This window comes from Ptychodera flava, chromosome 11, assembly GCF_041260155.1.
Source record: "Ptychodera flava strain L36383 chromosome 11, AS_Pfla_20210202, whole genome shotgun sequence".
Lineage (NCBI taxonomy): Eukaryota > Metazoa > Hemichordata > Enteropneusta > Ptychoderidae > Ptychodera > Ptychodera flava.
The window spans coordinates 15,217,685-15,230,350 of NC_091938.1; the positions used below are offsets into that span (position 1 = coordinate 15,217,685).

The window sequence follows — 12,666 nt, forward strand, 5'->3', positions numbered from 1 at the left end:
ATACTTGCTCGGTAAATGTCACGTATGGTAATATTATAGAATTTTTTTTATTTTTTTCCATATGGTCACCACGGTTTCTTAAGCTACTTCACATAACTTGTTGCAATACTGTAACACAGTATCTGGCTTGTCAATGTTACATGTATATATGTATTACTTGCATTGTCACTGTTGCCACATAACGTTGATATGACAAATACTAGGTATTTAAATACCCCAGAAACAGTGGGTTACATGTCAAACGACAATACAGATTGTTGTCAACAGAGAGTTTCATCGTGCCTTTGACGTAAAGAATTAAACTTTTTTTTGGCTAAAAGTCAATCAAACTCTCAACCATTCACTTTCAAAATCAAGAATAAAAATTGGGAGTCTCCATGCACGGTATGTTACCAGAAAACACATTTCCTGACATTGACCGACTCTTGACATTCAACATGGCGGCTACGCATATGTTAACTCGATGAGAAAAAATAAAATTTTCGATTTTCACAAAAATAAGCCTGTGAACACTTTCTCTACTCCATGTGCTTTTTAGAATGAGCCCCACAAGTGGTAGACCAAAATAACGTATCATAAAAGTTTTAGAATCCGCATATCTGTCCCCGAGGCGCATCCTGCCTAAAAATCGAAAGAAGTCCATTAATGTAATCTACTGGGCGACTTGTTTTAATTTGATTTAAGTGACATTTTGACGGCTTTCAGTTGAATAGCGTAGGACGTTACCGTTTGTTGTGGAGGGGGCGTTTATTTCCATGATGCAACATTTAATACATTTACGTCAAATTGCTGACAGCTGCTACACGTTTGTCGTCAAAGTCTTATCGCCGTAATTCGAAGGGGCTTCAATTTGTTTTGTCAAAAAAATTAATAGTTTGTGCACCCCACTGAATTTATTCGCTGATCACATAGTCAGAAGCGACGGGTGGCTCACAACTAAAAGCGTCTGAGCTCGCGATGAGACGCAAAGTATATCGAAAGAAATTGTTAACAGTTGCTTCAGCTCTGCCTGCAGTAAATCCCTGAAGTTCGCGGTGAAAACAATTCAGATACATGTGTACAAGGCAACAAGGATGCCTTGATTTAAACGAATTTAGGCAGTATGCCGGAACGTGCAAGAAAAATTGAGTGTTATGCAAATCACGTAGACAGTGATAAATTTAAATCAATATGCACAATTTAATATTTCCAGACACACCGTTAATACATAAGGACTTTTGAAGCAATGTTTTATGCTTCAGTAGCAGCAAACGAGGAAAGAAAATTGCGTGCCGGCAAGAGTTTGATGGAATACATTTTCCTTCGTGACAATGTTAGATCAAATAAAGCTTCGATACGACACATACCTCACGCAAATATTTTTCAAGTAGTGAATAAAACCAGCCATGTACGAAATCATTGCCTTGTAATTAAAGCTCCCGTGGATGTACATCGGTGTAATATTCATGAAAATGTGAAAGAAGTGTTTGCTCATTATACCCTAGAGGGGCAAAATTTCAGTTTCCGATTTTGTTGAGGAAATTAAATCAGATTAAATATCAATATATATCAACATGAACAGAAACATACTGATTATTCAAACAACTTTGCGGGCGGAATGCTATTTCGGTAATTCTTTTTGTGTAACACAAAACACCTGATGCCTAAATTCTATCGTTTCAGTCAATGTTACGGGGGAAATGACAATCATTGACACTACTATTTGGCAGCAAGTGGGTTTTTGCATTAAAATGTTCATCATAATCATCGATTGGACTCTTCATAATTGATAATATTCATTTCTCTTTTCCTTGACATATGTTACAAGTGTGACTATTTTCCGTTTGTGAATATGCTCGCAGTTGACCTCTTGGATCAATAGAGCCTCTGCAGCTATTGTTTTCTCTGTGCAAAGGATGAGAAGATCTCTAAAACACATGCACTGTCGGAGACAGCTGTTGTAAATTGCAAGGCTATGACAGAGAGACGACGATTAACATCATTTAAATCCCTCTGAATATTAATTATGTTACGTCATCGAACTAAACCCTGGAGAATTATTCATTCAATGACATACGAGTATCCATGCCTGACTGTAATTGATTCCGCGAGACCATTAGCGACATGGTTTTTCTTTGTCCTTTTTCTTTGTGCGCTATTGTCCAGTGTCTGATAACATATTCTTGTAACTGCTCAAATATATGCAAAATTATGAAAGTTTCTCCATGGCGACTTGTTACAAACTACATGCAATCGTTAGCTTTGATATGCCACCATTCCATCACATAATTGTGTTTGGCGCTGTCGTCATGGCGACTTTACACAACTGACAAGCCTAATTACCTCTATCAGGATTTCCTTTTGTCCTATTGAATGACCTACACGACTATGTTGTATCGAATAGGACATCCATGTCTTTAAAAGCCACAAATCTCCATCGGTTGATAGTTTTAAGTACAAACAGCAATGGTCAGCTCTGCCCTTGGCTGGCGGATTGTGTTTAATGCGTTTCACATATGTGTCAATATTTACCTCACTGCAGTGTTCCAACTTTACTGTTCTATTAATTTATTATTAACTATCTCACTGCTATGCTTTTAACACCCAGCGGAAAAGAACATGAATAACATATGAATACGTTTCTGTTTCTGTCGACGCTGTCCAGATACCTGGCAAGATGAATGATATGCACAAACACTCTCCATTCCCAATATTCTCATGAAAAAAGGATGTGCGGGCTTGGTTCTGCAAATTACCATGGCAGCCGTTCACAGCTGTTGGTTCCTTTTCAGAAACAGATGGCGCTGACGTGTCTGATGACGAGAAGAAGTCGTTGAGCTTGTCGCCGACGCGAAGCAATCATCGTTTCTATCAAGAGAGTGAAATTTTAGCATCCGTGTATCCGTGATATTTCAAAGGCAGAACGTGAAATCATAATCTTCTGTATTGTCCGGGATGATGTCGCCAGTCCGTCTTCAACCTGATGTCTTTTTAATAAGTTTCTCACTGTAAATGACAGACTGTAAAAGGCAGAAAAAAACTGGCATTCTAGTGCAGTCATCGTATGTGGTACACGTACGGCAAACTGAAGACCCATTCATATCTAACTCTATATAAGAACGTGGGCCGAATGTATTTCACATTGTCGAATGGCATTCAGCGAATCCTGTTAAGTTGATGGCTGAACAAATGCTTCAGACTCTTCCGTGAGAAGAAAACTAATTTCTAGGTGTACTCAGCATCTGCTGCATCCCACTGCGATTGCTCAATTTTCTTCATCACACGTGTCCTGGGCAGCCAAGCCCTTTCCTTTCAATCGTCCTTTCCGTTGTGAGCAATCAAGTTCCTTGTGGTGAAAATGTGAGTGCGACTGGCGCGTCAGATTACACAGTATAAAAGATTACTCACAAAGTTCCTGTAGTCATGCCAACGAGAGGCTGAAAGATAAACTGATCTTAGATGAGCTGTGATAAGCTTATCGATGTTCTGGCCGAGCTCTTCAAATTAACGGTTTGAGTATGATTCCGTTACGGTAGATCAGCTTAAACAAGTGCAGCATTGTTACAGAGTACGATGTATCCTATGGCAACGAACAAATGATCACATACGACATCTGTCTATGCATCGGAACCGTCTCTTATCACAGGAACTATGCGACCAACGGGCTTAGCATCGTCAACATCATTGCATTTGCAGCAAAAAATTATTCTAAAGATCCGACAGAAAGTGCGCCGAAATTCCTTCATTCGTGACGCGTATATCAAAGGGTTCAAGGCAGAATTGCTGACTTGAGCGCACAGCAACGTTGTTCGGAGTGGGGCCATCGCAATCGGTATGCAGCTGTTACACGTGAACTTGACGAACATCAGCTGGGTGGGAATGAATGTCAAAACCATACAAATCATGATTATTCCAAGGGTAAGCGTTGCTTTGTACGCTCTGTTAACGATGCGAATTTTTTTGCTCACGCATTCGCTCGACTCCGGCGTTGCTGTCACCGTTGGTGAGTTGCCGCTCGGTAAATGTATGGTAGATATCTCGCATCCGTTTGGCGAGTTGGTTCGATACTGCTTTACTAGCGGTGCTACTCGCCTAGCGTGCCTGTAAGCCACACAAAACAACCTTCCGTACAGCATGAGCAGCACAAGTATGGGTAGAAATATAATTAAAAAGTACCACAGATACACCGCTGTGGTATTCGAAAGCAACTCTGTATTGACACAGCCTTTAAAATCGACGGGATCCCCCTTCCATATAACGACAGGCAGCACTGCCAAGAAAATGGCGACAATCCATTGCATTGCAATGACAAACGCTATACGTTTCGGTGTGACAATAACAGCGTATTCTAACGGCCTGCTGACACCAATATAACGATCTACACTCATCACCATCAACGCAAACACAGACGCTACAATTGCGGCTGGCATGGCTGTGTATGCCAACGCGCAATATATCATGTTTGAACACGCATACGGTCGGACCGTTGTGACGACAAAGTGAAAGACAAAGATCATGCCTGACAGTAAATCTGCGCATGCAACATTAATTGTACTGATGTTATCGAGTTCTTGCAGTTTCTTGTTCATACAGACAGCGACCAGAACTAGAACGTTTTCCAGGATAATCGCACCACCCAGCACGGTGAGGATGACAATGTGGTACCACTGCTCTGCGTCATCCCGCATTTCATCTACACCATCGAATAAGGAAGCGTTGGACATATTGGTGAGATTCATCTTGTAGGTAAACAGTCGAAGCGAGGATCGTGTGACTCAGCGTCAGAACGGGGATGCTACACAATCGTCAGATTAGTTTTTCATCGAGAATAAGTCACGATTTCACCACTAAATTATGTGCCGACGAAATTTTCGTTTTTCAACAAAGCGTGCTCCGGCAACGTGTTTTCAGCCGTCCTCATCTACCGAGCGGCGAGGGTTGAAACAGTGTTCAAACAGGCGCGCTGGTTGTTTCCAAAATGTCTGCGTCTGCGATGTCAGAACAAAATTTCTCAATCTGTCGATCAGATCAATGTATTTTCTCGATTCCCTGGTTGGCTTACAATCAATTCACAGCTTGGTTCTTTTTCCTGCACTCAGTGAGCAGATTAGAGTGTTCAAGTCCATCTTCCATCCGGGTGTTCACTTTCACCAGCATATGCTCGATACAGGTTCCAGTTAAACATTATTCCGTTGGATGGCTGTAATTGACGCCGTGCTTGCTCGTGCGCCACTTCAAGAGCAAAACTTTACCAGCAAGTAACGTCCGTAATCACATTCTTGAGAAAGAGCTTGCAATGTTATGGTTGTAGTTTGTACGAAGACAGCTAATTATTAGACTTACCGAAAACTGTTATCGGCTAGCAAAGGGCAACTCAGCGCACTGTAGTTGATGTTCTAGAAATTGCTGCTAATATACGTAACTGGGATGTGGAACACACCATTCATTCCCAGGGATGTGTAGCGTCCGATTGTTAATGTGATGTGATCGCTTTTTTTGCGATCACGTTATGAAAAGCGTGATAAGCTGATTGACTTCGAACAACATCTGCACTTTGAAGGGGTCGTAATTGTATAACCAAAGCGCAGTTTTTTTGTATAACCTCCTTCGTTCACTTGTTCTGGCGATTGATTACATTATTCGCAAGTCTTTTATATCTTTTCGGTGGTCTAAGCTACAAAACGATTAACAAATTGTAACGAAAAACATTAAAAAAACATAACAAAACACTTTCCCGCAAATCTACGCCTTCATCTCTATATAACTAATCCTTAGTGCTCATTAAACATTCTACAATAAACGGCGTAACAGTGGTTTGAATGATATAGGTCGATGGAGATAAATATTCATGATTCGAAAGTTTAATTTTACGACACTTGCATCTCGAGAGATTATGAATTGTACAATAACACAATAACAATTCTAATATTTCTATGGGGACATTTTAAGCATTTCCTTATTTGTAGTATAGGTTACTCCACAAAAGATAAATCCTTGGGATTTGATGAAGCAATAAACAATCTTAGCTTTACTTCCAACCTAAATATTTGTTTAAGTCTTTTGTTGTGCGCCCCCCATATCAACATCTTGAGGTAGAAATTTGGAATCCAGCCTACAGACAAATGTTATTGGCACCACTGATTATCCTGTTGTACATTGCGTCATTGAGAATTCACGAAAGTCATCCGGGACAAATGTAAGCAGCGTTCAAGAACATCAATACATCTATACCTGCAGCTATACATCAATATATCTATACATACATCATTATATTACCATGCCCTGGCTGTTGCATTTTGATTGGTCGAGCTGAACCACGTGACTGACCACAAATACACAGTAATGGTCTGTTTTCATGCCCGTGAATATAAATAATAAGAATAACTACTCAAAGTATCGTAACTTTACAGCTCAAACGTAAATCATAATCAATTACAAAATAAAATGGAGCACTTGTGGGCCAAGTTGAGATACTTTTTTCTGAAAATATCTCCGGATTTGCCAATTTTTTACAGCGCGCGTGACATTTTGTCGCGTATTGCTCAGTTCTGGGGCCCAGTTGTCGTTCGCTCCGGAAATTTTCGCAAATTTTGACGGTTTTCTTCGGTTCGTTGATAATATAATGGAAATAACAGACTCCGCTCTGACCATTAATGTTTATTTATGGGCGCGGGCTCGAGGAAAGCCAAATTAACGGGCTCGGCAAGCCTCGCCCGTTAATTTTTGGCTTTCCTCTCGCCCTTGCCCATAAATAAACGTTAATGGTCAGCGCGTCGCCGTTATAATTCTATAATATATCTATACATATATCTATACATTAATACATACATACCGTACATATATAACTCCTTTCACACAGATATATATATATATATATATATATATATATATATATATATATATATATATATATATATACAGATTCTACCTGCGCACCAGTATGTTGTGTAATATCTATAACTTAGTTCTTTATATAGACACCGGGTTTCTTCCATTGTGTTTGTCTTCAGCATGTCAGACACGACAATTATTATGGTGATGATTATTTGTCTCCACTTTGAATCATTATATTGGCAATGATGTTTTATCGAATTTAATATTCATAAATCACAATGGATATCGAAGTAAGTGAAACACATTACGACACTTTGCCCCCTCCCTCTGTCTCACAAATATCTTTGACACAGATAACACCGTACATTTCATAACGTGGACGAAAGTTCCTTATCCAAGGCATTTTCTCATCCAAAGTTAGGAATGCATGGTTTATAGATAGACGAGCTTGTAAGGACAATTTGAAATGTTTCACTGTTTCACAAGACTCTTTGACGTCGAGTCTCACTTTTTTGCAAGGAAATAGAGCGATAAGATGCGTGTGTAATTTGATTCCGTCTCTCTATATATACAACATTCATAATCATTTCGTATACTTTCAAATCACCTTTTCAAGAATAAAGTATTTCGATCGAAAGGGTCTAACAAACTGTAGAACGTCCATTTTTATGGCAGATTAAATCTCCAGTCGTCCGTCGGATATCAAAGGTAGAATACATTACTGTCAATCAATTTGACAACCTGGGGTTTCTCCTTTCTCGCTTCATATATTTTGCCATTTAGCAATTTTAGTAAGTAAGATGACGTCTTTGCTATAGAAATCTGCAGCACCTCGACGATCGGTAGAATGTTGCATCGGTCGTCCTGAAGAAACCTAAGAATGGCACCAACACAAGCGGCAAATAATGTAAGCAACGGAGTGTATTATTCCCGTTCATTCATAGAGTACATCCCCTCTAACGATTCATGTCAAGAAAAAATGAATATTGGTAACATATGCATTATTTCCCATACTTTTGTGTGTCCAACCTTTGGATATGTCCTTAATACAAATTTCAATTTTATTAAGTGTATCATTTTGTCTTTCTCCGATTTAATCAGTCTTCTCGCCGATGACATAGTTTAATAGGCGGCGCTACGTTTGATATTTCAACTGTAACATATGTTTAATAATTGCTAATAATTTCAAACAGAGATGAGAAGCACTTGCAAATAAAGGAAACGGCATCTTCAAATCTGAATTTAAAACCCGGACCGGCAAAAGATGTCTCTCTTTGAACTTTGCCGCGATGGCTTCGTCGCTCACTTTTCTAAATGGGCGCCGCTTAGATGATGTAAGACTCTCTCTGTGCGTTTGGCTTTAAACACGTTTCGCTTCAGCTTCATCCAGATGGGAAGCAGTTCTCTTCAAGCAATAACTCAAACATTGACAGCTCTGAGATGGCACTATGCTTCCTCGCTGCCTACTTGCATCATTGAGTTTTTCTCAGATTATGCCTGAAAACATGGAAAGGAGAGGTTTTGTTCACGTGTTCGATGTTCTTTGATGTCCCTGAAGCCCAAAAGCTCAACATATTTGCTCTGTTTTGCTTCTTGTCACCACCATATAAGTACTTCTTTATATGTACAATTCATTTTAAGAAACCTCTTTAGTTTCAGGGTGACTGAACAAGATTCAAGTTAAATGTAATATGAAATATGATGTTTCTTTTCGAAAAATATGTCGACTAATTCGCAATATGATACTTTTGTGATTATTCGAAATTGCTTTTAAAATATTGTTTTCGAGAGAATAACAGCACCGTATATGACTTCTATTATACATCTTATGATTAATGTACAGTGTCACGTATGAGTGAACGCTAGTGCTGGCAGACAATTTGCAAATTTTTATCGGATGAAAGGCTGAGCGAATTTGAAGTGCACTTGTTTTCAAGCGGTCGGGACACGTTACATTCCATTCATCATCCAAATGTCGGCTGCTCGACACGTGTGGTTCATCAAATACAGTTGAAATATAGGTCTGATCCGTTTTCAAGAATCGCCACCGTTTGCAAAAGTCGCGAGTTAAGTCTCTACACGTCGCAGTGATTGGGATATGTGTGAGGACTTAATAGTAGACTGACACTTTGAGAAACGAACTGGAGAGAGTTTTATTCGGTGAATTTAGCTTTGTACTCTGTGCCTAACGACTTGCTATGTTACCTCGATTAAGATAGTATGAGTCTTGAAAGTGAAAGACTTACACTTTTGCTCAAACTTTCCTCTATGAATATTTTAACCATTCTCTTTCAAAGTCAAGAATAAAAATCAGGGATCACTGTGCAAATTTTGGTACTAGAGAATTAAACAAATTACCCAAGATTTACCGATATTTGAAATTCAAAATGACCACCATCCCTATATTTACTCCATATAGAGAAAATAAAATTTCCAATTTTCGAAAAGCGAAGTTACGGTGAAAAGTTTTCTTATATCGACGGCTTTAAAATGTACCTTCATAAATGGTGGTTTAGATAAGAATGAGTCCGAATATCTGTCCCCGGGGCGTATTTTTCCTTAAACCTATACGAATTGATATTATATGTCATAGGCCATCCAAGATACTCCTTTCGACCCACCCCCACCCATTAGCAATCGTGAAATGCAATACACTGCAGTTTCATTAGTCTGTGAATGTCAATACGTTTATATTTAAAACCTTCGCCCCCTTGCATTCCATAGCAAACCCTCTTTGTATCAATTATCAATTTCAGTTTCAATCTATTCTTGCGTACACGTTCACAGATAAACTTGTTATAAAGTTGGTTTCTAGGACAACGACCCAGTACTTTGTTTCTCCTTGTTAATTTCGCTATTTGCATGATTTATCTTGTCTTGGCATCTGAGTAAATTACCAATAACTCACAAGCAATGAAATTTGATCGTTTTAAATTCGTTCTTGTGTGACAGCATTCAATTTTCGTCATTGTCATTTGAATAAATATTATCAAAAACAAATTTCCTCTGCGAGACGGCCAAGCTGTCAAATAATTTTCAATGACAATGACCACCAATTTACCAACTGTATTTTCAAAGGATGTATATATTTCCGCCATGCTGAGGAGAATCTATACGCTATATGTAATCTATATGTATTTCCCTTACTGACAATTGCGTCTCTAAAGGCTCAAAATACAACATGGCCGCGATGTCTGGGTATAAACCATTACATTTAGAGGGTAGTTAGAGTGTGACCAATCATGCCTTGCAAACGCTTTACTGAATACCATCCTTTTTTACTCCCCCATAAGCAACGAGGATATATACTCACGAATGCACTAATGGTCGCAAATTTGTTTTTACAAATTTTACCCAATCGATTTAAATATTTATTTTTGATGTGTTGTTGATCATAACATGTCATTATCCAAATTCTATTATAGCTACTGTGTCCATATTGCAAATTCACTGCAAAGAGGTAAAAATATTCAATGAGTAGTAAGACCTATGAACACTGTTGGAATAGCTAAAAGCTTTTGCAGTCATACGTTCACTTTTCAAAAAACAACTTTGATACCATCGGGTTTTCCCAAAACAAGGTGGTTGTATTTCTGGATTCGTTTTCAACATATGTAGGCCACCGGGGTCAACTACTGTAGAGGTGAGCCTTTACTATTCGCTGAATTATTTCTCTTTCGTACGACACGCCTTATTGCTGGAGGTTAGTGATTGAAAACAGCTCATATATTACTAGGCATAAGGAAAGCAGGTCAGCCGGAGACATGAGATTGGAAAAAATTCTGTGAATTTATGGTGATACTGCTCCGCGGAAAAATTACAGAAAAAAAAACAATATAGCCAATTTGGTAGATTTATCCCTGTCAATTTCCTTTTAAAAACCCTATTAACCTTGCCAAACATAGGGAAGAACGCACATACATGTCACTGAACTAATTACATTTAAGAATTAAAAATTAAAAAGCAAAGTCCTCATTAGTGCAGTCAACTTCTTCGCACAAAGCATTGTAGAGGAAATCAGTGTGATTAATATCTGAGGTGATTTTTGTGTTATGGTTACTAGTATTCATTTTAATTTACTTGTTCTCGTAAATTTTATGACAAACATATATGAAAATATTGCTCGTGGCCTGTGCATAGCCCACGTTAAAAAACACCAGATGGGAACGACCAGATGAGAACTTTATGATAGGGCTTATGCTTGAACATCGCCTCGCATCCAGGTGCCCCTTCTTTACCAACGGCAAGATCTAGGGTAGCCAATACATGTTGACAAAAGAGAAGGTAGGTAGACCATAACAGAGTCATAATATTCATGACTAAACTACAGTTAACTGTGTGAAACTCCTTTTTGTTTGGAAGTTAATTAGTGATATTGAATCATGGAAAATGTATACACGAAAATTTCTCCATGAGATATTGTACAGCATTACAATAATTCATTATGTGCAGACGACCCTACGATATTCATATTCTGGGAAAGAGAAAATTAAACGATCTGGTTATTAGTGTCATTATTGCAAGAGGTTGAAGCTCTTTCAATTATCGCGTATGGCACTGCTTTCTTTGTCTGTTCTTTGAAAAATAGTGAATGACGTTTGCTGGAACTTGCAAAGGTAACAACATAGTTTTCGATCGTTCAACAATACATGCAATGACGGTAACTTGTACTGAAATGATGTCGGTTATACAAGAAACTGAAAGTTTAATAGAGGACACGTCGCCTATTTCTTTCCATTTTGACCAATGGCATCCAAGATGAGCGTGTGAGATACGATGCACCTGATAGATATATTGTTAACTGAATGTTGTAATTTGTTTGTCATGTGACACTGGACAGGATCAGACCTTTGGCACATACAAACAGAAGAACAATCAAGTTTAACCTTGAATGCCCTTTGCAGAGTTTTCTAGTTTAACATTTGTCATATGTTCGTGCTCGAAAGGTTTTTCCAAGCAAGCCATGGCAAAAGTGAGAAATTACTTTTATGATAAACACGTTCCTTGCTTATTGACGAGGCTTGAAGACTTTGTGATCTATATGGAAGTTCAAATGTAGTGGAAAGCTTCACAAGGACACCGTGAAATTATCCCTTGCTTCTCCAACTATGCCAAGGACACATTTTTCCTTTCTACCTAACGCAGTCTATAAAAACGTGTGAATTATGTATAAGCCGTTAAATTTCTGACAGATCTTCGAACATAGTACGTTAGCATTTGGACTACCTCAGGTACCTTAGAGTGAAGAAAACGAAGTTAAAAGCCTATTTCATTTCGAGGGGCAATGCCGCGCTCAAGAGTTTGTGTGGGTATAAAACGATTTTGTTCTTCTGTGTTTTCATCCGTTTAAGGTAAATTATCTATTTTATTCCAGGTTTTCATGAATCGTTTTCGTAATGAATCCTTGAAAACATCATTATGTCCAATTATAAAGCAGCACTGATGCACGAATTTAATTTGTAAACACTTGCAGCTAGCCTACGGTATCATTTACCGAGCACAATATGTAACTCGCCTATGCTACAAGCATGGAGCTACCAAAAGATGCTACAAGGAAGTCGTTATGCAAGCTTCAGATGCAAATTCATTTATCCGAGCACTGGTTCCCTTATTAACCACATAGGATACCAACGGCATTCAAGTCTAAATCATGAGCTATTTCCATTTATTGTGATTTGATTTTACACGGACATTATTAAATCAAACATACCTAATTTTACATTCCTCTTTGTAAAAGGTGCCTCGCAGATCATCCTACAAGTTTTATTCTTAGAAACATGAATACTTTACGCGTTTGCGACAAATCGACCTTGTTTTGGACTCTCAATAAAAATGAACAACAAAAGGATAAAA

General features: G+C 38.4%; 1 protein-coding gene across 1 annotated transcript; it reads right to left on the minus strand.

Annotated features, from left to right (window-relative positions):
* Window positions 1–1,628: 1,628 nt before the first annotated feature.
* LOC139143601 (alpha-1A adrenergic receptor-like) lies at window positions 1,629–5,380 on the minus strand. Its single transcript, XM_070714067.1, has one exon. It carries the CDS (start codon window positions 4,716–4,718, stop codon window positions 3,597–3,599), a length of 1,122 nt encoding a protein of 373 aa, XP_070570168.1. The 5' UTR covers window positions 4,719–5,380; the 3' UTR covers window positions 1,629–3,596.
* Between the last annotated feature and the right edge of the window lie 7,286 nt (window positions 5,381–12,666).

Excerpts from the sequence above, each read along its gene's own strand:
- LOC139143601 (XM_070714067.1), bottom strand. The coding sequence starts at position 4,718 with ATGAATCTCACCAATATGTCCAACGCTTCCTTATTCGATGGTGTAGAT.